The 27,872-nt window shown below is 48.6% G+C and overlaps 2 protein-coding genes and 1 long non-coding RNA gene across 3 annotated transcripts; all 3 read left to right on the top strand.

Moving 5' to 3' along the window:
* Positions 1-13,739: 13,739 nt before the first annotated feature.
* Positions 13,740-17,454, top strand: LOC127301200 (probable serine/threonine-protein kinase PBL28). The gene is made up of 8 exons (XM_051331424.2): positions 13,740-14,173; positions 14,289-14,557; positions 14,683-14,882; positions 16,055-16,253; positions 16,341-16,504; positions 16,614-16,718; positions 16,834-16,956; positions 17,036-17,454. Exons 2-8 carry the CDS (start codon positions 14,491-14,493, stop codon positions 17,237-17,239), a joined length of 1,062 nt encoding a protein of 353 aa, XP_051187384.1. The 5' UTR covers positions 13,740-14,173; positions 14,289-14,490; the 3' UTR covers positions 17,240-17,454.
* A 4,034-nt stretch (positions 17,455-21,488) lies between these two features.
* On the top strand, positions 21,489-22,739 carry LOC139831686 (uncharacterized). The gene has a single exon (XM_071821004.1). The coding sequence runs from the start codon at positions 21,489-21,491 to the stop codon at positions 22,737-22,739; it is 1,251 nt and encodes a 416-aa protein (XP_071677105.1).
* Positions 22,740-27,059: 4,320 nt separating this feature from the next.
* On the top strand, positions 27,060-27,641 carry LOC139831334 (uncharacterized). The gene is made up of 3 exons (XR_011746035.1): positions 27,060-27,219; positions 27,320-27,392; positions 27,493-27,641. It is a non-coding gene; the product is annotated as an uncharacterized lncRNA (long non-coding RNA).
* Positions 27,642-27,872: the final 231 nt, after the last annotated feature.

Below are 27,872 nucleotides of genomic sequence, written 5' to 3'. Positions count from 1 at the left end.
TTGATCGCTGCATTCACTACATATGCTTTACAAATAGTTTGATCAAGGTTATGATGGCATGTCACTCCAGAAATTATCTTTGTTATCGTTTTACCTGCTCGGGACGAGCAGAACTAAGCTTGGGGATGCTGATACGTCTCCAACGTATCGATAATTTCTTGTGTTCCATGCCACATTATTGATGTTATCTACATGTTTTATGCACACTTTATGTCATATTCGTGCATTTTCTGGAACTAACCTATTAACAAGATGCCGAAGTGCCAGTTCCTGTTTTCTGCTGTTTTTGGTTTCAGAAATCCTAGTAACGAAATATTCTCGGAATCGGACGAAATCAATGCCCAGGTTCCTATTTTACCCGGAAGCATCCAGAACACACGAGAACCGCCAGAGAAGGGTGGCAGGGCCACCACACCACACCCCGGCGCGGCCTAGGGGGGGGCGCGCCCCCCTAGGGTGTGGGCCCCCCTTCGACCTTCCTGCGCCGCCTCTTCGCCTATAAGAAGCCCCTGGATCAGAAAACCCTACACCAATTGACGAAAACCACGAAAACCTTCCAGAGCCGCCGCCATCGCGAAGCCAAGATCTGGGGGACAGGATCTCTGTTCCGGCACGCTGCCGGAGCGGGGAAGTGCCCCCGGAAGGCTCCTCCATCGACACCGCTGCCATCTCCACCGCCATCTTCATCACCGCTGCTGCTCCCATGAGGAGGGAGTAGTTCTCCATCGAGGCTCGGGGCTGTACCGGTAGCTATGTGGTTAATCTCTCTACTATGTACTTCAGTACAATGATCTCATGAGCTGCTTTACATGATTGAGATTCATCTGAGTTTTGTATCACAATTCATCTATGTGCTACTCTAGCGATGTGTTATTAAAGTAGTTCTATTCCTCCTGCACGTGTGTAAAGGTGACAGTGTGTGCACCGTGTTAGTACTTGGTTTATGCTATGATCATGATCTCTTGTAGATTATGGAGTTAACTATTGCTATGATATTATTGATGTGATCTATTCCTCCTACATATGCATGAAGGTGACAGTGTGCATGCTATGCTAGTACTCGGTTTAGTCTGTTGATCTATCTTACACTTAAGGTTACTTAAACATGAGCATTATTGTGGAGCTTGTTAACTCCGGCATTGAGGGTTCGTGTAATCCTACGCAATGTGTTCATCATCCAACAAAAGTGTAGAGTATGCATCTATCTATTCTGTTATGTGATCAATGTTGAGAGTGTCCACTAGTGAAAGTGTAATCCCTAGGCCTTGTTCCTAAATACTGCTGAGTTACTACTACTTGTTTCTTGTTTCTTGTGTTACTACTGCTGCAATACCACCACCATCAACTACGCGCCAAGCACTTTTCTGGCACCGTTGCTACTGCTCATATATATTCATACCACCTGTATTTCACTATCTCTTCGCCGAACTAGTGCACCTATTAGGTGTGTTGGGGACACAAGAGACTTCTTGCTTTGTGGTTGCAGGGTTGCATGAGAGGGATATCTTTGACCTCTTCCTCCCTGAGTTCGATAAACCTTGGGTATCCACTTAAGGGAAAACTTGCTGCTGTTCTACAAACCTCTGCTCTTGGAGGCCCAACACTGTCTACAGGAAAGGAGGGGGAACGTAGACATCAGTGTTCCTGAATCGCGGCATGAAGGGAGACTAAGTGGAAAAGGCACGCTAGGAAGGAAATCAATGATATGTAGGGACGTGATTTCTTTGACTCAAGCACACTACACAGTTCTACAAAGTTCCACCTTGGTGGCTCCGTATATCGGTGACCACAAGAACTTTCTACGCTCCCAGAACCCGGGGCAGTCGAACGATTGGATTAGACGTGAACACATGTCGACTTTCGACGGTTGGTTGCAAAAACATCTCCTGAATAACAAAGATATTGAAGATCAGTTGTACTTGCTGGCCCAGACACCATCTTCGACTGTAGTGACTTTCCAAGGGTACGAGATAAATGGGAATACATTTTACACGATCGCCCAAGATAAAAAGAGCACCAACCAAAACAGTGGTGTCCGGTTTGATGCAATAATGAATGAAGGCCCAAATGACACATATTATGGTTACATAGAGGATATATGGGAACTTGACTATGGACCTTCTTTTAAGGTCCCTTTGTTTAGGTGCAAATGGGTCAACAAAACAGGAGGCGGGGTTCAGGTAGACAAGTTGTATGGAATGACAACAGTGGATCTCAACAATCTTGGGTATAGAGACGAACCATTCGTCCTAGCCAAGGATGTGGCCCAGGTTTTCTATGTGAAGGATATGTCTACCAAACCAAGAAAAAGGAAACATAAGGAAACAAATACATCAAACGATGAGCCAAAGCGCCACATAGTTCTTTCTGGAAAAAGAAACATCGTGGGAGTGGAGGACAAGACAGACATGTCAGAAGATTATAATCAGTTTGATGAAATTCCACCCTTCAGAGTGAACATTGATCCAAGCATCAAGTTAAATGATGAAGATGCTCCATGGTTACGGCCGAAGAAGATTAAATGATGAAGATGCTCCATCATCAAGTTAATTGAAGAATGTTCATGGCACAAATGAGTATCTCAACATGGCAATCAATTTCCCATTTATTTTTGTGTAATCACGTAACTGTATGTAAGATATTAAAAGTGGAGATGCGCCACAGGAGATTTCCCAACCCTTTCCCCAACACTGTTAGATGAGATGTAGTCGTTCAGGGGCTTGCAGGAAAAAATTCCAAGGCGCAGTTTCTGAAGATGCCGTAGGGCGTGTGCACCAACGACATCTTCGAGAAACTGCGCCACGGGAGATTTCCCAACCCTTTCCCCAACACTGTTAGATGAGATGTAGTCGTTCAGGGGCTTGCAGGAAAAAATTCCAAGGCGCAATTTCTGAAGATGCCGTAGGGCGTGTGCACCAACGACATCTTCGAGAAACTGCGCCACGGGAGATTTCCCAACCCTTTCCTCAACACTGTTAGATGAGATGTAGTCGTTTAGGGGCTTGCAGGGAAAAATTCCGAGGAGCAGCTTCCGAAGATGTCGTAGGGCGTGTGCACCAACGACATCTTCGAGAAGCTACGCCACGGGAGATTTCCCAACCCTTCCCTTCATCCATGGGAATGAAACTCTGCTTGGCTTGTTGATCTGCTTGGCAAGGCGTATCGATGCTCCTTTTATAGGCACGGCACCTCTTCTACTTTGTCTTGTTCCTTCGACAGGGCGTCGTGCGCTACATGCTTTATCTCATCGAGCAGTGCGTCCACCCATGCGTTCTTATCCTGCCGACATCTTTAGTCCCGGTTGTACCCACCAGCCGGGACTAAAGGTTACCCACATGTCCTTATCCCACCGACAGTTTTGTTAGATGACACAAAAAAGGATCTTTAGTCCCGGTTGTACCCACCAGCCGGGACTAAAGGTTACCCACACGTCCTTATCCCACCGACAGTTTTGGGCGCCACTGCGTTCCCGCCTATTTTTCTTCCCGCGCTTTCCACTGCTTCCCGCCTCCGTCCTCCCGCCATTTTTTCACTATATATATGTTGGCTTGGCCTCCATTTACATATCACATCTAGACTCATATCTGCAAACCTCATCACCAGGTCACATGGCTTCCATCGTATCTCTAACCCTCCGGGAGGCGGAGGCGCTTTGCGCGTCGAACTACCCCTGCCCGCCGGGCTACCGCGTCCCTACCGGCTGGTTGCTGAGCGTCGGAGGCGTACCGGTCCCTCCTGTCCCTCTAGGTGTGGCGCGCGAGATGGCCATCACGAACCACTACTACTTCGAGCTCAAGCCAGAGCAGCGGAGGAATCCCCAGTGGCATCCCGACTACATCCCGACTTGGGAAAGCTTCTTCATCAATCGGCGTGAGAGGGCGCTTGCCAGGCACGAGGAGGGCGGCCCGCCTCCTTCGAACTTCAACGAGGCCGGCTGTCGGCTGTGGTGGCGCGACCGGACTCTCCAGGGCGTCATGGCCCACCGTGGCCCGCGCCTGCGCTACCCTCAGTCCCAGCCCACGCGTGCTCTCCCGCCGAGGTTTGACTACCGCGACCCCGATGCCAGCGACGATGATGATGGCGACTACGACGACTACAGTGGCGAGTACTATAGGGCTAGGCACGAGTATGACTGAATGACTCGAACAGTCGAATCTGGCCATGTATCTTAATTAATTTTCAGTTGAGCTAGGCATGAGTACTATAGGGCTAGGCACGAGTACTATCTGGCCATGTATCTTAATTAATTTTCAGTTGAGCTCTGTACTTTAATTCCACATGTAATCTGGCGGGAAACTTTTCTCATCATCAGCGTCTGCCACAACGACTTTATTGAAAATACAATTAAAATAGATAAACAACTAGCCTAGTCGATCTACTCGTCGTCGGAGGTTGTCTCGGCCCAAATGTCGTCCCACTGAGGGTCGTTGTCGGCCCAAGTTGTATTCGGGTTGTCGAGCTCGAACACGGCGACGACCCGACGGTGGCGCCTGTTGGACCTGCGTTGTGCCCGGAGGTCAGCGAAGAACGCGGCGGTGTTGTCGACGTTGTTGGGGAACTGCGCCCTCCACTGGCGCATCAACTCCTCGTCGTGCTCGGCGATTGTGATCCGGCGCTGCACCTGGCGGTGGCGGCGACGGTCCTCGTCGTCGACGAGGCACGGCGTCGGCGCGAGGAACTCCACCTCCTCTAGCGATTCGACGTCTGGGAAGTTCATGTCGCACCGTGGCCGCCGAAATCGCCATGCGGCCACGTCGTAAGCGCGCGCCGCCAGCTCCGGGGTGTTGTACGTGCCGAGGGTGAGCCGGAAGCCACCGGCGCGGATCTCGGCATAGAACCTACCGTTCGGACGCGCTCGAACGCCACGGAAGCCGGACGAGCCGCGACGGCGCGGCGGCATCCCGGCGACGAATGAACGGAGGCGACGGCGACGTGTGGTTCCGCGCGCACGCGGCGCTTTATAGCACAGCGACGCAGCAAGTTTGGCGACAGGTGGCGCGGGGAAGCGGCGGGGCGTGGCACATGGAAGCGGGATCTACACGCCGCACGGCGGTGGCGGCGGGGCGAGGCACGTGGAAGCGGCGGCAACACGTGGCACGGGGAAGGGACACGTGGCACGGGGAAGGGACACGTGTAGCGGTGGCGGTGGTGGGCAGTACATGGCGGTGGCGGTGGTGGGCAGTACACGACGGTGGCCCGTACATGGCGGTGACGATGGTGGCCAGGCGGTGGTGGTGGCGACGGTGGCCTGTACATGACGGTGGCGGTGGTGGGCAGTACACGGCGGTGGCCCGTACATGGCGGTGACGGTGGTGGCCAGGCGGTGGCGACGGTGGCCAGTACACGGCGGTGGCGACGGTGGCCTGTACATGCATGGCGGTGGCGGCGGTGGACACGTGTGGCAGTGCGGTGGCTTTTCTTTCATTTGAAATAAGGCGGGAATGAAACTTTTTTAAAAAAGTGGCCTTTGGACCCGGTTTGTAATACAAACCGGGACTAAAGGCCTTTTTTGCACGCGCAGCGAAAACGCAGCAAAAAAGACCTTTAGTCCCAACCGGGACCAAAGGGGGGCCTTTGGTCCCGGTTTGTAATACCAACCGGGACCAAAGGGTGGTGGCCCTATAACAGTTAACACTTCGTCTCCGCGGAGATCAATCCCGCGGAGACGAAGTGCAACGCCACCAGGCTGCCGAACTCGCGCCCGCGCCGTCGCCTCGCGCCACCGCCTCCGCCGCCGTCTCCGCCGTCGGCTCCGCCACCGCCCCTCCGTTCGCGCCACATCTCCCGCGCGCGGCGCGCACGCGCTGCCGTCGCCGCCCGCCCGCCACATCTCCCGCGCGGCTGCGCGCACGCTGCGTGTCCCGCCGCCACCCGCCGCCGCCGCGCACGTCGCCTCCGCCGCCGCTTGCGCCACCGGCTGCACCCCCGCCACCGCGCCTCCTCTGCCGCGCCCCCGCCACGCGCCATCTCCGCCGGTAAGAGCGCCGCCGCCCCTCCTCCTCTTTTTGTTTTTTCTTTTTTAGTCATTTGTTAGATTAGTTTGTTAGGTTAATTAGTTAGAAACAATATAGTTAGAAAAATTAGTTAGTAAAATTAGTTAGTAAAATTAGAAACAATAGTTACATAAAAAGTTAGAAAAATTAGTTAAAAAAATAGTTAGAAAATTAGTTAGTAAAATTAGTTAGTAAAATAGTTAGTTAGTGTTACAGAAAAATAGTTAGAAATTTAGTTAAAACAATAGTTAGAAAATTAGTTAGTAAAATTAGTTAGTAAAATAGTTAGAAATTTAGTGTTAGTGTTAGTGAAAAATTAGTTAGTTAGTGTTGGTGTTAGTTAGTAAGTATGTAGTGCCACCGCGCCCCCGGCCCAAAATAAAGTATGTAGTGCCGACGCCTCCCAAACGGTAGTGCCGGCGCCGACTAAGTAGTGAATTTATTTTTTAATTTATGTTAACGTTGGTACATATATATATGATTTGTTTTCGTAGCTACGATGCCGCGACAGCCGCCGCGCCGTGGTCTGACTCTTCTAGAGGAGATGGAGCAGATGGGGGAGGTCCGAGACTGGGCTCCGCCGGGGTGGCACTGGGAGGTCTTAGCTTCCGGGTCGCGCACCTTGGTGCGGAATCCGGGTCCCGTTGTCGACCCGGATATTCTTTGGTGGAGGTCTTATGGGCCACGGTTGTTTCAGAGGGAGCCGGCCCCGCCGGAGGAGGTAGCTCAGCGCATTGAAGCGGAGGACAAGCACGTTCGCCGTTACATGTACGCGTTAGACAACATGTATAGGACCGGATGGAGCGTTATGCGGGGATCTCATGTTAGCTATGCTCCCGTTGTTGTTCCGTGGCATTGGGGGTACACCCAGCGCGGCTCAGGACCCGGTCGACGCCCTCTAGGACCCGGTCTGCGCGGTTGAGTGGTTGTAGTAGTGATTGATGTATTAGGGTTAAATAAACATGAACCCGATCTATGTATGCATGTAACTGCACTATCTGCTTTCAGCACTATATTATCGATCCTTAGTTAAGAACTACATATGTAACTCCATTTTCAGTTTTCTGCATTATCCTTAATTTGATCATATGATGGTTCCTATGTATAGCTTGCAGGTCGTTGTAGAAAGCATGGACAGAGATGAAATTCAAGAAAATTCCATGGAGAACCTCATAGCAAACGGTACTCTGGATGATCGCGACGACGACGTTATTCCAGATGATGGCGGTGACGATGTCACCGCAACTTATTTGAATGACTCCGGTGAGGGAGCGGAGAATATTGAGGAAGAAGATCCTAGTGGCGCCGGTGAGGAACAAGATCATCATAATGGCTCCCGAACTGTAGTTATCACCGAGGTATATAAATTAATTAAGCCGATGTTGATCGACTAGATGCATTAACTAATTAAATTGTACTGACTATGAATTATTTCTTTTTTAGCCCTTCGGATCGAGCACTTCTTCTGTAAAGTCGAGGAAGCGAGGCCCGGCCAAAAAGTTGGATTACGGTGTTAGGCACGACATCACCCACATCGAAAAGGATGGTAAACCGATTGCTCCAGAGAAAGGTGCAAAGGCATTTATAGCTCAATGCGGAGTGCTTGTTAGGGACCACGTCCCGATCACCGTTCGAGAATGGCACAAGCCGAAGGGACTAGTGCTGTCTGCAGAGGAAGAAGCTCAAGGTATTTATATCGATGATGTAGCCAAAAACAGCATTCTGAACAAGCTCATGTCACATTTCAACATAGTACCCGAAGAGGGGGATGATGCTGAAAAGGCCAAGATGGAGCAGGCCCTCCGTGAGTTTGGCAAGAAGAAGATGGCCGAACTATTCAAGAACCACAAGAAAAGATTGCGCCGCCTTATCAAGATAAAGAAGACTCCGGACAGTGAGAAGGTAAAAAATCACTGGGACGAATTCGTGAAGTACAAAGACGGAGTCGAAGAATTTAAGAAAAGGTCGGAAACAAATAAGGCAAATGCTGCGTTGAAGCTATATCACCAAATTCTGGGTCCAGGTGGATACAGGGCTAACCGTCCTAAGTGGCAGGCAGCTGAGGCGGAACTGACCAGGAAAAGGATCAGATTAGGGACACACGGTTGGATCGAACGGTGCAAGGAGTGGTTCTACGGGATTGGGGGAACGTTGCATCCAGAAACAGGGAAGTGCATCTATAAGAAAGCTCATCTGAAGTTTCCCATTGAAGCCCTGGAACAAGCACATAAGGACGTGGAGGCGGGGTTGTTCCAGCCCGAAAGAGAGAACGATGAGCTGGCACGCGCCCTTGGGAACAAAGAACACGCCGGACGAACACGAGGAACAGAAGGCTCCGTTCCGTGGAAGTATGGCTTTCCTGCGGAAAGGAAGAGATTTCCTGATAAAAGCCATGAGAGGAGAAAGGCAAGGGAAACAGACCGCCTAGCTAACTTAGAGGAGGGTATGAGCACCATGAAAGCCCAATTAACCATGGTAACCCAAGTACTTACATCTCAGATGGCTCAGGGGCAGGCTGTAGATCCTGCATTGCTCAATGCCCTCGCCCGCTGCAATCTCAACCACACCGGAAAAGCAGCGTGGCTTCCTCTCAGCAGGTGGATAATGATGATGATGATGACCAGGTGGTCGAGCCTCCTCGCTACCCCCCCGTGGATGATCTCACTGAGAGCCGTCCTTGTGAGCTGCATGTTAAAGTTTTCAACCTATCCTTCAAGGCGGCGGTCGGCATCCTCTTACCTACAAGGTCTTACCATTGCCGTCCGGTCCAAGACGACTTTGCTGTTGTGATGGTGGATGAAGTGTTGAGAGATTATGAGGGGTTGGTGCTTGAGCACCCTGCAGGTGAAGATGGGGAAATCAAAGAACTGGGAGAAGCCCGTAGAACCACCGTGCAATGGCGGAAGGAGAACATTGTGTTTCCAGGTGAGAAGCCAACAAGCAGGCCACCTCCGCCTCCTCCGCCACCTGTGCAGTCTCCTCCGCGTGATGATTCTCCTCTGTGCGATGATGATTCCCCTATGCATGACCAGTCTCCTCCGCGTGAAAATACTCCGCCGCCTCCTCCTCCTCGCCAGGAGACTCCGCTGCCTCCACCTAAGCAAAAGAGGAAGCGGTCCGCGGCACCTCCTACAGCTCCGAAGAGATCATCAACTCCAATGTGGGCACAAACTCCAGAGTTGTTACCACATGAGCAGACTGAAGAGCAAAAGGCGTTTCTTGCGCCGAAGAAGATGTTTATTCCACCGCAGACAGTGAAGCACTTTGCCGAGACAAGAATGAAGAGACCTGAGCTGAGAGCTGATTATGACCGCTCTCTTGGACAGTCCTCTAGAGCGAGCAAAGAAGCAAAAAAAGTCGCCCAACTTGGACAGCAGGACATTCAAGCCGTACCCCACTTCATCGTGGAGCCCTATCATGATCCAGAGACGGCATCGATGATCGAACGGGCGGCTAGAGCTCAGGGAGCATCAGTTGAGTACGAAGATTACTATCCAACGGCTCAAGTGGTAAACAAGTATAGATACGGATCTGATCTCGTCAAACCTGGCGAGCTCGTGCGTCTAGGGACTCAGATGTGAAGGTTGCATGAATGGTACCTGAAAGCCTGTCGAAGAGGTGATGCCTACCTCACGGTGTATCTTAGAGATGAGCATTACTTCCGGGGGAAAGACGAGATAAAACTTGAGTTAGAAGAACTGTTTCAGTTATTCAATCAAGACGCCCTCGACAAAGCTGTCATCAGTTGCTACTGCCTGTAAGTGATTTATTTGTGTAATTAAGTCTGTAGCTCATTCATTTGCACTAACAATTATCCTCATTATATTCTTTGTGTACGCTATACATTTAATTATGCAGAATGAAGAAGCTGGAATACAAAAGAGGCAAGCTCCTACCGCTGGGGTTCATAGACCCAAACACAGTTCATGAAGTTACGGTTCGAGACTTCGCCAAGGACACAGAGGACAACATCGTAATGTTTTTAGAGAAGCAAGCAAACAAAGAGGATATATTCTTTCCCTACAACTTCAAGTGAGTGTTATATATAACATACATTATGCTTGTGCACCTTCCACTTTATTCTCGTAATCATTGAGCTATGCTTGTGCAGATTCCACTTTATTCTCCTAATTATTGATCTTCGCCATGGAGTCGTAAAAGTCATGGACTCGAAACGTAAAGAATATGCGGAATGGGCGGACATGGCTGCCATCCTCCAGAGGTAGTTTCAATCAATTTCGTATTGGCATCTTCATCTGTTCTAATTCGAAGATATCATCAACTAATCAATTACTCATTTACTCATTATTTTTTGCCAGGCAGGGCTTGAAAACGGTTCATCAATACTGTTCCGGGTAAATGGAAACCGGAGCTTACATTTGAAGATTACCCTGTAAGTAGTACTATATATATAGCTATGTCCGTGAAACTTTATATATGATATTTACTTTCAATACGATGCTTGATTATTAGTTTGATCGAACTATTTTTTCGTAAAGTGTATGAGGCAGGAACCCGGGAATAACTTATGTGGATACTACGTCTGCACCTTCATTCGTGACATGGCCTGTCCCAAGGGTGGGGATGCCCGTATACTCCAGACTCGTGTACGATAACAAATTTTCACAATTAATCTTAATTAGTACCATCTATTGTATTGAGTTCCATTCATATATTGATTTCCTTTTTTAAATATAGATGATACGCCTGCGGGACACTCTCATAACGGAGGATCAAATAAAAGCTATTCAAGAGGAAATCGCGGGATTCTTTATTACCGAGGCCCTTACCCCAGGTGGAGAGCACTATCGGCAGATCGTGACGGCGGAGGATATTCGTCGAGGAGATGTTGTATTGTAAATATGCATGCATTACGTGTACTGTTGACGATGTCGTGTACTGTTGACGATGTCTATATATATTCATGACGATTTTTTGTGGTTTCTTGAATGATATATATGCATTGCTGAAACTCTGCCGCGGCAGAGAAACGCCCCGTTTCTCTGCCACGGCAGAGAAACGCTGGTACAGCCTAAACCTGTGCCACGGCAGAGAAATAGCAATTCTCTGCCGCGGCAGAGAAACCTAGGCCCGGTTCGTACCATGAACCGGGACCAAAGGCCTTCCACCGCGAGCTCCCTGGCCGCACCACGTGTCGAGGCCTTTAGGCCCGGTTAAACTTTGAACCGGGACTAAAAGGTACCCCTTTAGTCCCGCCTAATTGGTCCCGGTTTGGGAACCGGACTGAAGGCCCAAATGGACCGGGCCTATTGCCCCTTTTTCTACTAGTGTTAGTTGGACATACACTAACGAGACTAATGTGCGAGTTGGTAAGACAACTAGGTTCCACCTATCGTAGAGTATGGACATATTAAACCAAGCCATGTCAAAGATTTAAGCAAGCTGGACTGGCCCAAATATCTAGCCAACACCAGAAAGTTGTCATGTGCTCCGACTAGAGCAAATGAAACCTTAGACCTAAGGTGATCGCACAATATAGATTGTGAAACAGCCGACTTTGATGTCGCCCAATGCTATCCGTAATTGGTAGCTTCAAAGGTGCCTCCTGGGCTGACTCCGAAGCAAGTTTGCATGACCTGTAACTTGATTATGTGTTAATGAGGCTCTCTGACTAAGTGTTAGGCAAACAAAATCATATATCACTGGGAACGAGAAAAGAGAGTTAAGCCAACATTGGCATGGCGAGTAACTCGCTTCCAGCTTACCACCAATATAGTGAGCCAACCAATATAGTGAGCCCAAGGAACGCGGACAAAACATCACGTTGATAGACTACTAGTAGGTAATCCGCCATTTTTGTTTGCTAGAAGCCATTACTGACTATCGTTCCGTGGCCGATTCTGCTTTGAGCGCGACTCGGATTAGAGCACAACATGGGCATAAAGTTCGACGGAGCGTGGCCGGCTTACTAGGAGCCTACGGGGTCACACACTCAAGAGGATATGACCATGTGGAAGAGGTGTTCTCCTGACACAGAACCTAGTTGCGTTAGACCTGAAACAGATATGGACGAGCTAGGATTAGGGTTTTGGGAAGCAGGACACTTGAGCTCTCACCTCACCCACTCCATATATAACGAGCGGACTAACACTAGGAAGAAACGAGAAAGCCACTTCCTTGAGAGGCAAGTTGTTGCCGCGCCTCCATTCCTCACTTCCTAGCGACAAAGAAGAGGGGTAGCACCTACTTGCCATCATTCCACCTTGTACATGCGAGTGTCGACAGAGGCACTGCGATGCAGTGCTTGGCGAAAGAGTCACCGGAGAAGGATACATGAACTTGCCAGCACCAGCACCAGAGATGAGGATGAAAGGAGACAGACCATGGACGTCTTCACAGTCCCAAGCGGCATGCTTCCTTGACTTCCACATCCGGGCGTCTAGGGATAAGCGACTATGGCCTCCTTCCTCAACCGGATCCATGGGCTATGACCTGTTCGGTGTTCGCCAAAAAAGGTTTAAACTCCGGTGAAGTCTTTGAGCATGGCGCAACACCTAAATGTTAACAAAAACTAGAAAAGCTACAGAACACCGTCTTTGATCTTTTCACTTTTTCTGGGTCGAATATGGTCTTGTGCTTACCATCAAACAGACCTAAACACACTTACCACATGGTTAATCTCGCTTGTGTTGTTAACGAACACACAAAACCAAATAGGGTACGGAAATGCCCTTTCACCTATCATCAAGATGGATTCGTGGAAGAAGGCGATGCGCACTGGGGGAGGGGGGTGGACCGGTGATCTAGTTTAAAATGTTGTGCGTATGTATGTATGAGATCACGGTACACAACCCGGATCATCCCCCCCCCCCCCCCCCCCCCCCCACCCATCCTGAAGGTTGCAGGTTTAGTGACACTTGTCGCGAAGATGGTGGCTTTAGGTTGGTCGATGTGCTATCTTGTAAATCTTTGTTGACTAATACAATAAAAAAAGGTTTGCCCAACATTTTTATGTAGAGGAGGCCAGGGTACAACCTCTTTATTTTTTCTAAAAGATATAAAGAGCACAACTAAGCCATATTAGCTTAGCTTGAGCAGCCCAATACTCTCATGTTTTCTGTTGGAGACAGTTTAAGTCATCTTAGCTTAACTAGTGCCAAGTTTGGTCATTTGTTGCTGAAGCCTGCAACCACCAACCTCACCTATAACGCTCCGCAGGGCCACAACACGTTGCCATCAGCAAAATTGCGCATGAAAAAATGCTTAAGAATCACACTTACTTTTCCAACCTCTCCAACCGTTGTTTCACCGCGTCTAAATCAAGGAATCGCCGGCGGTTATATTAACCATATACAATCCTATAATTATCCCTGAGCTGAACTTAACAGAAAAAAAACTATAAAGTGTATCCTTGTGACCTTGTTGTCTTTTGCATCTTGATCAGTTCGGTTGCAATGCTTCGATTCGCCAATATGATTATTTATTTGTGATTCAGAAGTTGAGGCTAGGTTGAAATCAGGACGACATATGACTGAACTGTTATATTATTCGTTTGAAAGCTAGAAATATAGTATTCATCTGAAGATTTTAAGTTTCAGAACATGAAAGCTTCTTTAGTAACGGCTACATCGCAACCACCGGCACCTCTACCACCGCCCGCTCCTCAGTCCTTAGTCGCCATCAAACCCTTCGGTTTCTTCCTCCAAATGTCACAATCACTCACCATCCCTCCAAAATTTTCGGCTCAGCTAATTTCTCTTCTGCAATGCACCAACCATTAACCAATAAACCTTCCTCCCAATCCATTCCCCTCCCAAAAATCGAATCCCTGCTCCCCTGCTTCGGCTTCGCCTTTGGAGGCAAAGTTATCGCAATCTCACAGTGCTGATCAATCATCCTTATGGATTCGGGCATTTCTTGGCCCATAAGCACCCTCCTCCTTCACACGCTTTGCTAGTCGAAGCATGCCATGGCTGCCCATTCCTTTACTTCTTTTCCAACGCTAGGCTTTAGGTAGCGCGTCTCGTCCTAGCAACGTACAGTAGCTCCCAAGAGACCAAACCATCTTGGTTTTTATCTCTGAATCCTTCTTACTTGCACGCCTGTACTGCACGCACTCCTTGCTCCTGTCCTCTCATCCTTCTCTCCTGATCACTGTCCAGCTTCTCTCTCTCTCTGGTGTCGTCTGACGAACCCTCGCCGCGCCGTGCATTCTCCAGGTTCAGCCTTGTCCCGTGTGTTCTGCTTATTCTGTTCTTCATGTGCTTTGCTTTGCGGATGCAGGCACTGAATATTTTGTCTCCCTGGCTCTGACTGATTTCTCGATACTTGCAGTGGACAGCCATTCTTCCAGCACATGTCTTTTTTTCTCATAAAGAAAGTGTAGGGGAACTCTGCCTTGGGCTGACTGGAGCAAAGAATATTTTCCACTCCTTTGATCAAAGAAAGGTATATTGGGATTACATAGAAGGAAAAAAGTTTCTACGACGACAACGAAGGCGGGGCGAAAAGCTTAATCCAAGAGGGCAGAGGCAAGATGTTCAACATAGTCTCGACATGGAACAAGAAGAGGAGAAGCAAATCACTTGATCAGTTAAATCCTTGTGAGTGTAGGCCTTCATTTCCTTCTCTGTTTTGATGTCGACCAAGTGATTTGTCACCGTATGATCATCTGTTTCTTCGGTGCAAATTTTAAAGTAATATGATCATCTGAACTTTGCTTCTGCAGGGGTGTACAAGACAGCCGAGCTGTGGCAGGTGAAGGAGCAAGGCGCGCCGCTGCCCCTGCCCGCGCCGAGGAAGCGCAACTGCTCCATGGTGTTCACTCTCAAGGAGATGGAGGAGGCGACCGGCAGGTTCGGCGACAAGAATCTCGTCGGCAAGGGCGGCTTCGGCCGGGTTTACAGAGGCGTGCTGAAAGATGGGCAGGTACCTTCAATTTTTCAGTGGAAATACGTCCGTTAATTTCAGAAGACAATGTCGTTTTTGCCACTTGGCTTTTCTTGGCGTAATCTTCAGATTACTGAATATTGGCATGTACTGATATTTTCGGAGAAAATACATCTCCTAATTTCAGAAGATGGTGCTGTTTCTGTCATTTAGCTTTTAAAAAATGCATTTTCCAGATTATATTAATGTTAACAAGTAACACAATGATTCAGTTGGGAAGAGAACTTCCTATTTGGTTCTACATATTTGTCCCACTGATTAAATACTGTAGGACACATCCAGCTGACCTGAATGTGATAATCATGGCCAACAGAGCCAAGATCGCGGTGGTGTGACATTTGCTCTTGGCATCCTTGTCAAGAAAAGCATCTGTCAACCACCAGTCAATATGATCAAATGCCAATTAATTGTAATCATATCCAATTAATTGTAATCATATATCTTAAAATTGAAGCTCTGAACATCATTAGTCGTACTGAATGCGATGTGTTATTCTCTTTTCCAATTTGTATATCTGTGGCTACCTTTACTTCAGTGCCTAGTTTCGGAACAACAGCTAGTACTTCCTCTGTCTCAGTATAACAGGGACGCACACAGTTTAAGATACGGAATGGCTAGAAATCAGGCGTCTGATTTTTAGTATGTATCAGCCGACGCTTTTAGCCTTTGGATTTTGCCTCGCGATTTGTGCAGTGTGAGAACATAGTGAGTTTCCACTAAGTTGAAACTAAGAATTTAATTAGTTTAGTACTATTTTTATAAGTTACAACTATATTGAAACTGAGATTTGTCACATGACATAGGCGACTTAGACATATTATGTCTCAGTCGCCTGAGACCTAGACTCGCCCTTTAAGATAAACTTTGATCATTGATTTGGTAAACAAATAGTACAAATTTTGTGACTACAAAATCTATATCATTAGATTCGTATGAAAAAGCTTTCCAATGATATAATTTTTTAACATATATTTTATATTTTACTAAAATAATGATCAAATCAATTTCTTAAACTACGTACGTGCCTGTTAATTAAAAAGATAAATATACGGAAGGAGCAGTACATTGTTTCTTCAGAGATCTGCTTTGACCAGAAAATAAATAGAATGAGTAAATGACCAATATGTTCGTTTCAATGTGAATCAATGAAGATCGTTGCCGTCAAGAAGATGGACCTGCCGCTGTCGAAGCAGGCCGACGGCGAGCGCGAGTTCCGCGTCGAGATCGATATCCTGAGCAGGCTAGACCACCCCAACCTCGTCACCCTGATCGGCTACTGCGCCGATGGGAAGAACCGGTTCGTGGTGTACGAGTTCATGCCCAAGGGCAACCTCCAGGACATCCTCAACGGTATGTGACATCACCAGTTCACCACCAACCAGGAATCCTTCTTGACAATTTCACTGAGTTACACTGCATCTCATCATCAAACTGCAGGCATCGGGGAGATGAGGCTGGATTGGGGGAAGCGGCTGCGGATCGCGCTGGGAGCAGCGAGGGGACTGGCGTACCTACACTCCAGCACAGCCGTCGGCGTCCCCGTCGTCCACCGGGACTTCAAGTCCAGCAACATCCTCCTCACCGAGCACTTCGAGGCCAAGGTTGATTCCGGAACCTGACCAAAATCTTCACATCACCTGCGTGTTACATTAGTCTTGCATTGCCTGATCGAACACTGACATTTGTGGCACCGTCAATTTTCCTATGCAGATTTCAGACTTCGGGCTGGCCAAGCTAATGCCGCAGGACCTGGACCTGTACGCCACCACCAGGGTGCTGGGCACCTTCGGCTACTTCGACCCTGAATACGCTCTGGTAATGCAACGGCCGTAATCTTGCGCGCAGTCCGGCCCGGAATTCAACTGTTTCCTGTAATAACTCCGGAATTCGCCATGCTGACCTGGTTCCTGATGCTAATTCCATCTCGCAGACGGGGAAGCTGACGCTAGAGAGCGACGTGTACGCGTTCGGCGTCGTCCTCCTGGAACTGCTCACCGGCCGCCGCGCCATCGATCTCAGCCAGGGCCCTCAGGACCAGAACCTCATCGTCAAGGTACTCTGCCTTCCACATCTGCATCCATCCATCGATGAGATCCTTCGACTGATCGTGCCATGTTTTACACGCGTTTCAGATACACCAGATGGTGGGCGACCGGAAGAAGCTGCGCAAGGTGGTGGACAGGGACATGGGCAAGGGCTCCTACACGATGGAGTCGGTGTCCATGTTCGCCGCCCTCGCCGCGCGCTGCGTCTGCTTCGAGAGCGCCGGCAGGCCGGCCATGAAGGACTGCGTCAAGGAGCTCCAGCTCATCATGTACGCCAACATGAAGATATGAGCGTGTTTTGAGATTGTTCGTTGATCGTAGCTGCCATCATTGTTTGGTTCGTTCGATCTTGCGGCTTCTGCTCGAGGATGAGGAAGATGAAGAAGACGGTGATATATACTTGTACAGAGTTTTCGTAATTTTTCGTTGCGCCGGCCGGACGTTCTTGTGGATGGTGGTAGAGATTCGTTTCAAAGTCCTGAAATCACAGGGCCTTAATTTCTGAAGTCGATGGTGTCTTGAGAAATTTGTCCTGACCAGAGAGTATAAACGGAAACAGCCGAGATAAATGCGTTTCCCTGAAAAAAAAAGAGGCTAGGATAAACGAACCAGAATCGTAAACCGATACTAGCACGTCTCGGAAACTAATCCTAGCGGCTCGCCCCTTCAGGCTTCGTTTGGTGTCGAAAGAGTAAAGTCTAAAATAAACCTTAAATTTGTAGAGGGCGGTAGAATCAAACCCTTAACTTCTAATCTCGGAAATTAGCACCCTAAACTTAACATTCCCGGCCTCGACTTCGTCATGGGGCTGCTGAGGCTGGTGGTGTCCGGTTTCGATGGCGGCGAGAGGATGACGGATGTCTCCGGGTGGTTTTCCGCCTGTATCCACTTTGGTGTTTCTTGTATTTCTTAGTGTTAATGTTATGTATCCTTACTACTTTATGAATACAAGTTCCTACCTTTCAAAAAAAAAAAAAGATGTCATTTTTGTCCTTACCAAACAGGAGGATTGCTCCCTACTCTCAACTCTCTCGCTGACACCCATGTCCCACATATCATATTTGTCATCTTCATCCTCTGTATTTTTCTTGTATTGATCCCTCTCTGTATAGAGCAGCAGTTCCGCGGCACTCCCCGTCCCACGCGATGCCCGCGGGCCGCGTCCAATGCAGCGTCGAGCATGGACGATTGAATCAACCACGAATCCACGATGGAGCAGGTTGGCTTGCTTGACGCGGCCCGCGGGCATCGCGTGGGACGGGGAGTGCCGCGGAACTGCTGCTCTATACAGAGAGGGATCAATACAAGAAAAATACAGAGGATGAAGATGACAAATATGATATGTGGGACATGGGTGTCAGCGAGAGAGTTGAGAGTAGGGAGCAATCCTCCTGTTTGGTAAGGACAAAAATGACATCTTTGACCAGGAATGTTAAGTTTAGGGTGCTGATTTCCGGGATTAGAAGTTAAGGGTTTGATTCTACCGCCCTCTATAAATTTAAGGTTTATTTTAGACTTTACTCCCGCCCACTTTGTTGTTGTAGATTGGATGCGTCATTGCCGCTTTTTTGTCGATGTAGATCGGATGTGCAGCCGCGGGTTGTCGTAGACGGAACATGCTGAAGCATACGGGATCTAGATGTCGAAGACGATGACGGGTCTCCCCGGGATTGTAATTCCAGGCGCCGCTTGCCCCACGGTGAGCGTCACTGTTGAGGTTTTAACTACGACAGATGCTACGGGGTAGCACATGAGAGGTATAGAGCACGACGGCGTAGGAGAATCCGGGAACGAGATTGACACACGATGTATCTGATGTCTACGGGTGCTTCTATTCTTGTAGACAGTGTTGGGCCTCCAAGAGCAGATGTTTGTAGAACAGCAGCAAGTTTCCCTTAAGTGGATCACCCAAGGTTTATCGAACTCAGGGAGGAAGAGGTCAAAGATATTCCTCTCAAGCAACCCTGCAATCACGATACAAGAAGTCTCTTGTGTCCCCAACACACCTAATACACTTGTCAGATGTATAGGTGCACTAGTTCGGCGAAGAGATAGTGAAATACAAGTAGTATGGATGTATATGAGTGGTAATAGCATTCTGAATAAAATATGGCAGCGAGTAAACATGCAACAGAACAGTAAATAAACGGAGATTCGATGTTTGGAAACAAGGCCTAGGGATCATACTTTCACTAGTGGACACTCTCAACATTGATCATATAATAAAACCACTCTACACTCTCTTGTTGGATGACAAACACCACTAATTGTGTAGGGCTACAAGAGCACCTCAATGCCGGAGTTAACAAGCTCCACAACATTCGATGTTCATATTTAAATAACCTTAGAGTGCATAATAGATTATTGCAATTATACCAAGTACTAACATAGCATGCACACTGTCACCATCACACTATGAAAGGAGGAATAGATCGCATCAATACTATCATAGTAATAGTTAACTCCATAATCTACAAGAGATTACAATCATAACCTACGCCAAGAACTACATGATGCACACACTGTCACCATTACATCATGAAGGAGGAATAGAGTACTTTAATAACATCACCAAAGTAACACATCGATGAATAGTGATACAAAGCTCATATGAATCTCAATCATGTAAGGCAGCTCATGAGATCATTGTATTGAAGTACATAGGAGAGAGATTAACCACATAGCTACCGGTACAGCCCTTAGCCTCGATGGAGAACTACTCCCTCCTCATGGGAGACAGCAGCGTTGATGAAGATGGCAGTGGTGTCGATCGAGAAGCCTTCCGGGGGCAATTCCCCGTCCCGGCGGTGTGCCGGAACAGAGACTTCTGTCCCCCAGATCTTGGCTTCGCGATGGCGGCGGCTCTGGAAGGTTTCTCGTACCGTGGCTTTTCCGTCTCGAAGATTTAGGTCAGGGGGCTTCTTATAGGCGAAGAGGCGGAGTCGGAAGGGCTACGGGGGACCCACACAGTAGGGGGGCGCGCCCCCCCTCTGGCCGCGCCGCCTTGGTGTGTGGAGGCCCTGGGCCTCCCCTCTGGTGCCTCTCCGGTGTTCTGGAAGCTTCGTGGAAATATAAGATCGTGGGCCTTGATTTCGTCCAATTCCGAGAATATTTCCTTACTAGGATTTCTGAAACAAAAAACAACAGAAAACAGGAACTGGCACTTCGGCATCTCGTCAATAGGTTAGTTCCGGAAAATGCATCAAAACGATATAAAGTGTGAACAAAACATGTAGGTATTGTCATAAAACTAGCATGGAACATAAGAAATTATAGATACGTTGGAGACGTATCAGTATCCAGGTTCACGTCCCCTCAACGGATGATCGCTACGTCCTGCTATAAATCACTATGATCATACTGCCGCCAGCGTTAGGCAACTTGCTTTGTAGTAGCCACCGGAGGCGGAGGAGGGAGATTGTATCTAATGAGAGATGCCCCCTTCAAGGGGTGCCCCTGGTGGCTTTATATATGCAGCCACCTAGGGTTTACATGTATAAGACCGTTTGGGGCACTAAGCTTTCTTCATGGGCCTTCTACAGATTCAGTCGCCAGGGCGCTTGGTCCAGTCGCCCGCCGACTGGACTTGCCATGGGCTCTCTTCATCTGGCGAGTGAGCTTGGTGATGGCCCCCTCGGACATATCCCCATCACTCCTGATGAAAAGGAAGCTCTAGAACAAATATTATCTCAACAACCCCCTTATTTTCAGCAACAAATTTGACCTGGTGATTTAGGAGAATTACATCCACCAAAGGAAGATTCTGATGACAGAATAAGGTTTGGGCGCCAGTGGATGGTGTGTGCAGTTTTGTGACCGGTGGATCCAGTCTGTAGGTGTCGTTTTAGATTTGGTTCTTCCGATCTATGATTTTTATCATTGACGATGGTTGATGCTCTGTTGCGCTGGTCATTTAGGATTTTAGCACGAAGATTTTTAATCCGTCTAATACAATAAGGTTAAAAAAACAGAAGGCCACGCTAATACAATAAGGTTTATTTGATAAACTTTGCCCGACTTCGGTGATGGAAATGTGAGAAGGGTGGCGGCTTTCGACTCGCTCCACTGCTAGTAGCTAGCTGGTCCAAAGGCATATTTATAATTTTTATTAGTTTTGATTTTTTTTATTGCTCGTGATGATTAACAGGTCGGCATATCCTTTGGTAAAAAAATCTTGTTCCGTTTTGGAATAACTGCTTAATTTTTTCTAGATACTCAGTTTTTTTTTACGGAGGGAGTATGAGAAGAACCGAGATAAACGCGTTTCCCTTTGATTAAAAAACGCTTTTCCTTTTTTTTTTAGAAAAAAACACGTTTCCTTAAGAAAAAAGGCTGGGATAAACGAACCAGAGTCGGAAACCAATACTAGCTCGTCTCGGAAACTAACCCGATATTATATATGAGCCGCGCGCGTCCCCTCAAAATGAAGAAAACACTCCCAAATAGCACGCGTATCGCCGCACCGGCTCTGGGAAAAGACCGGAAAACGAGGTAGATCACAACGGCAGAAGGGACCCTGCCGCCGGCGAAGCATATCGGGATGGCGATTGCCCGCAGTCGGCGGAGGAGCCTCGACGATCCCGAACTTCCATCATCGAAGCGGCCACGTGTCCTCGGTGATCACCCCAGGCACCAGCTCTCCTCCTCAAGGCGGGATTGGTCGAATCTTGGGGAAGGGCCGGCGGGGCTGGTCGCCGACCGCCTGCTCGCGAACGATGTGGCCGACTACATCCGCTTCCGCGCGGTCTGCTCGCCGTGGCGACAGTCGTCAACGGATCCGCGCGCCCACGGTATCTTGGACCGCCGCTTCCACCCGCGGAAATGGATCATGCTCCGGGAAACCCACGACCACCACCGCCGCCTCCTCAACGTCTCCACCGGGCAGTGCATCCTGATGCCGCACCTCAAGAAGCTTCTCCGTGGCCACGACGTGTTCGGACCAACCACCGAGGGCCTCCTCGTCCTGCTCCACAGGAGCTCCTACGTCGTCCGCCTGCTGAACCCGCTCACGGGCCACACAGCCAACCTTCCCCCAGCAACCACATTGCTTCGCTTTATGGAGCAAAAATTCTCGCCAACCGCGGATCACAGAACGAGATTCCAGGTTTCGGACGCTGGCCTTGCCGATGACTCCACATTTGCCGTCAACTTCTACGGGATACAAATGTTGACCGTAGCCAAGCCCGGCGATGAGTGTTGGACCCTCGTAGAGGTCCAAGGAAGTTCAGTCTTGCCGGCTAGCAGCATATCATTTGAGGGTCGCTTCTACTGCCCTACCAACCAGGGTGTCATGGTGGTGGAGACTAGTGCGGACCAGCCGCCACGGCTGGTGCTGGCCGCCGAGCTAGCGAAAGAATTCCCCCACATGCTGTCCACCGTGCACCTGGTGGACAATGGCAGGGAGATGATAATGGTGTATCGTACTGTATCTGGGTCTGGGACGAATTCATGGACATACGATGCATACAGGGTAGACTTGAAGGCAATGAACACAAGATCAGTCCTTGAACTTGGTGGACGTGCTATATTTATAGGCTACAGAAGCACGGTTTCAGTGTCCACTTCGGTGTTCCCTTCTCTTAAGAGTGATTCCATTTATCTGGGGCTGGATGATGATATGTTGTACGAGGATAGGCTGCACTGTCTTACCGATGGAACTACCGAGCTTTCCGGAATCTTTGAACATGGTGGCTTCGACGAGGAATACGGCAGCGCGATTCCAAGCAAATTTGGCCCCTGGGGTATTGATGACTTTCTATCATGGTACGTCACAGAGCTTGAAGACGAGTGAGAGGATGCCTGAATAGAATGACACCGTGGATTTCTGTTGTGCGCAAACAAGCCGGCTGTTCATGTTTTACATTTCTCTCTGTTAGTATTTGTACTAGCAACACATATGAATGTTGGCTCAAATTGCATATTCCACTTCATGTTTTCGTGTTAATTTCATCCACGTGTGAATTTGGTAGCATAAAACCACCCCAGGTCCGACAAGAACACGTCGATCGGCAACCGCCGGCAGCACCGCCAGCCGCCGATGGTAGCATCGCCGGCTGCTGGTTGTAGCATCGTTGCTCTTCTCTGGTCGTACAGCGTTCCGCTCCTTGCAGCACCACCATGCCCGCACCGTCGAGCGAAGGTCCGGCGAGAACTCGCCGACCAACGCCGGCAGCACCGCTAGCCGCCGATGGTAGCATCACCGGTCGCTGATTGCAGCATTGCCGCCCTTCTCTGGTAGCACTGTCACATTCGTGTGGTGGAATCACCATCTTCCGTCAGCACTACCACTTGCCGCTTGCAGCAACAAACCTCACTAGATGCTGCTGGAATCTCCCGCGGAAAGTCCTTGCAGCTCTAGTGGTGACCCCTTGTACCACGGATAGCGGCCGCTTGCAGCTCCGGTGAGACCCCTTGAAAGTCCGGCAATGCCGCATGGAGCACCATCGGTAGGCACTTGTAGCTCATGTGGTAGTCATTGGCAGCTCCGGTGGTAGTCGCTTGCAGCACCGCATCCCCAACATGGCAGCAACCCCCGATGCTGAGGCACGACGAAGTTCAGGCGGAGGATGACGGTAAGGCGCGACGGAGGCAGACGCGCGACAGGGCATGTGGATGACTGAGGCACAATGCTCCACTTGAGCTTGGGGGCAAGCGGAGAACTCGAGCGGATAGGCGGGCTCGAAACATGGTGGCGCATGGCTCCGAGAGGTGGTGGTGTGTGGTTGGGTAGTGGTGTGAGGCGTCCTCCATGGTTGCCATGGAAACATCACGATAGAGATGGGGGGATGGGGAAAGATTGTGCGGCCAGGAGCGATTTAGTAGTGTAGTGGGCGGTGGTGCATGTGGGTCCCGCTGACAAGGTATCAACTTGTCAATGCCTATGGATTATAGGCTAGGGTTTAGTTGGAAGTAGAGGGTAAGTAGATCTCGAAGGTTTCAGCCGAAAAGTACTCGACGATTATGAAAGCTAGGGTTTGTAACAATGATTCGATTGCCTCTTCGTCCCTCGACTCCCCCTTTATATAGGAGGCGGAGCCGAGGGTTTTGTTCTGTACAAGTTACAGAGTCCGGGACGGTTTCTAACTCATCCCGCCAGATTTACAAATAACACTTCCTATTACAACTCTAACTTTCCTTAATATATCTTGAGTTCCCGCATCTTCTTATTCTTCGGGTATTGGGCCTTCAGTAAACCCCGGGTACTACCTTCGGCAGGCCCATTTGGGATGCCTATGTCAGTAGCCCCCGAGATTTTGCTTGAATCGTAGAGTCAGGGAAAATCTCTACTGTTTATTTTTATTTGAGAGCTTTAACTTTTTTATATTTCTTCACATAAAATTCTATATTGTACAGGGATACTGGTAGTTGGGGCTAGTTCATCTGACGGATCAGGTACTAGTTAACTGCTCTAGTGGCAATCCGCAAAAACCTACTTCAAGACCACGTCCCTGGACATGATCTCGGGATACTGGTGTAAACTTCGACAGGTGCCGCTTAAGGTCTTACCATTCTGTCGAGTCCCAGTCAAATTTATCGAGTACCTAACGCGTCCGTTAGGATATTTCTTCGTATCTGTTGATACGGATAAAAGTAGCAGAGCGCAGTCTTCGGCGATGCTACGCCCAGCAGAACGGATCTGGGGTCTTACCTTCGCAAATTTGCGGCATTCAGAAATTGATCGCAACTTTGGCGTTCTGAGAATATATTGTCGAGTGCTTTTCCGGCTGTTGGAATGGCACATTTTATCGAGTCAAATATGACTTATATTGCTCTCCCGATGGGAGTATATGTAGAGTTAATTATAACTCGAAATATACTCTTTTGCTCTTCTATTTTTCTTTTTTAATTTCATCGGGCACGCGAACAGCGTTCCCGATGGGAGTAGCCCCCGAGGCTACAGCCAAGAACTTGTGCTTGGTTGTAGGCTCAACATTTTAGTCCACCTTGTCGCTATATTGTCATTATTTCCCGATATGATCTTCTTTTTATCTCTCGGGTGCGCGAACAGCGTTCCCGATGGGAGTAGCCCCCGAGGCTACAGCCAAGGACTTGTGCTTGGTTGTAGGCTCCCCCAATTTCTATATTGCCATACTCGAAATTTTACTTTTGTCGAAGTAGCCCCCGAGTATTTGGGCAAAAACTTGTATTTGACCAAAGGCTCCCGAAGTATTCAAATAACTTCTCCTGTCGCCAATCTTCTTTTATTTTTCTTGTCGGCACGCTTTCCTTATTCAAATTCACTTCATCTCTGTTAATAATCGGGATTTTTCTGCCTTGTGGGTCCATTGTTTCCACCACGTTGACACGTCGTGCAAGTGGGGGACACACGTCCTCCGCTTTTCCTGGCGCACGTACGGTAACGCCTATCTTAGTAAAAATACCTTTGTACCCTTTATCTAGAAGATCTGTTTTCACCACACGATTTCTTCATCCAACGGTGCATTGCTTCGCCCAATTCTTATATAAACCTTTCTTCAACCTTCGTTCACTCCTTCGCTTGCGCCGCACATCTATTCCTCTTTGCAAAAACTTCCCCTGCGCCCAACTCTCTTTGATCTTCCGCACGCACGAACATTGCTTCTCCAGTGCCATTGATGCCACCGCGCACGCGACTCACTCGCCACAGCACTCCAGAATCCAAGATGGCCGCTGAAGACCTTGAGTGGGAGAGATCTAAAATCTCCAACCAAGATGTCAATACGCTGAAGAGGCTTGGCCTGATGAAGAAAGAGGACGCCATCCGCTTTCCCAGCGAAGAAAGCTACCCAAACCCTCCAATGGAGTACCGGGTTAGTTTCGTTGATCACCTCATTCGCGGCCTTTCTGCCCCTATTCACGATTTCCTCCGCGGCCTTCTTTTTGTTTATGGGATTCAACTGCACCAGTTGACCCCCAATTCCATCCTCCATATTTCCATTTTTATCACGCTGTGCGAATGCTTCCTTGGAATCCCTCCTAACTGGGTTCTGTGGAAACGCATTTTCTGCCTCCGCCGCAATGGCTCCCACAATGCCACCTATAACATAGGCGGCGTTGTTATCTGTGTCCGAACTGACGTTGATTACTTCGACGTCAAATTTCCTGATTCTGTCCAAGGGTGGCGCAAAAGGTGGCTCTATATACACGAAGAAAGTGCCAATTCTGTGGAACACAACATAATCCCTTTCGATGGAAGTGCCAAAATCCAGCGCCGCCGCTCCTGGGATGCTGAAGCTTCCGAAGAAGAGAGAAAGGCGACAGAAGCACTTATGTCTCGTATTCATCAGCTTCAAAATACTCGAGGCAAAGAACTGTCTGGTGTTCAAATCACTGCCTACTTCCTTAGGATTAGAGTGCAACCTCTTCAGGCTCGCAAAAATCCCCTTTGGACGTATTCTGGTGAAAACGACGCCAATAGAATCTCCAATGATCTTTCTGCAAAGGACTTGGAGAAGTTGATTCGAAGAGTTTCCCGCTTGGCCAAGAAGGATCCTATTCCCTCCTCTTGTCGCGTGGAACCATACAGCTCCGCCAATCCTCTCCCCGAGGTATTTTGTCTTCTCGAGTTTCGTGCTTGTTCCGAACTTTCCCTGCATCTCATTGTATTGATATCTCTCTAATTTTTCTTTTGTCGCTATTTTCTTGCAGAACCATCCTACTATGGCTTCCCTTCCTCCTCTTCCTGAGGATGGAGAAGTCGAAGAACAGGCTATCGTTGTCGAAGACACCCAAGGTTCTTCTATTCCTAAAAGTGAAGTCGCAGGTTCTCACAAATCTGCGGCTTCCCATGAAAAAAGAAGTTGACTCTGAAGCCAGCGAGTCGACGCAATCCCTTCCTCCTGCTGTTTCCCCAAGGAACAAAAGGAAAAGAAATGATGCCGAGGATTCTGGCACTTCTAAGGCTGAAAAAGTTGTTCCTTCTCATCCGAAGGCAGCTTATGATCCTTATATTGAATCCCTCGTCAGCTCGTAAGTCACCTTTATTTCTCCCTTTTTCTGTACTCGAGGAGTTTATCTTGTCTTGCTTTTTATTCTGCCGATTTTTGATCAACAGTGATGACGAGGAAGAAGTACCAACTGTTGACGTGGCTCCTCGGACAAGCATATCACATACTGTACTTGCCTCAGACACGCTAGTTGAAGGAGAAGAATCCTCGCCTCCTCAACAAAACGTCGTCACCACAACTCCGCCAGCAAGCCCCCTTGCTCCTTCACCAAAAAGGACAAGGATTGAAACAATTGTTGAACCTGTTCCTCATTTGGGCAGCTCGTCGACTCTGCTCTTAGATGATGTGAGTTTGTCGATATCTTTATTTCCTCTATTTTGCTTTTTTCACGCCTGCACTATCTTTTTCATGCCGATGTTTCTCTTGCTGTGTTCTTCTTTAACAGCCTATGATCAAAGAGCTTCTCCGCATCGGATCCCAATTTATTGGGTATCGTGAGTATGCTAGCAGAGCCGAAGGTAATCAACTTTTATACTTGCCGTTTTTTCTTGACTTTTTGCTCCTGTTTGCTTGTCGCGATTTTTTGATCTTTCTTTTTTTTTTTTTATATCTCGATAGAGAAACTTGCAGAGGCCAACAAACGTGCCGACGCACTTGCTCAAAAACTTGAACAGAGTGAGGCGGCTCGCAAGAAAGCCGAACTTGTTGCTAGCGAAGCCAAAGCCGAGGCTGATGAAGCCAAAGCAAAAGCTGCTAGTGTCGAGGAACTGCAGAAGAGACTTGAGGATGCTGCATCTGCCTTAAATGAGCACAAAGCTGCACAAGCTTCTCGTGAACAGGGGATCCTCAAGCGCCTGAAATCACAAAATCGACGCACTCACAGTAATATTATTGATCCCTTCTATTTTTATGAGAACCGCTGTTTCTTGTTGTTGACCAACGTTTTGTTTCCTTGGCAGACCAAACAAACCAAGATTTTGATCTGGAGAATCCTGTCG

The sequence above is a fragment of the Lolium perenne genome, chromosome 5 (assembly GCF_019359855.2).
Source record: "Lolium perenne isolate Kyuss_39 chromosome 5, Kyuss_2.0, whole genome shotgun sequence".
Taxonomy (NCBI): Eukaryota; Viridiplantae; Streptophyta; class Magnoliopsida; order Poales; family Poaceae; genus Lolium; species Lolium perenne.
The sequence above is the reverse complement of the archived record's forward strand: the minus strand, read 5'-3'. Positions and strand labels throughout refer to the sequence as shown.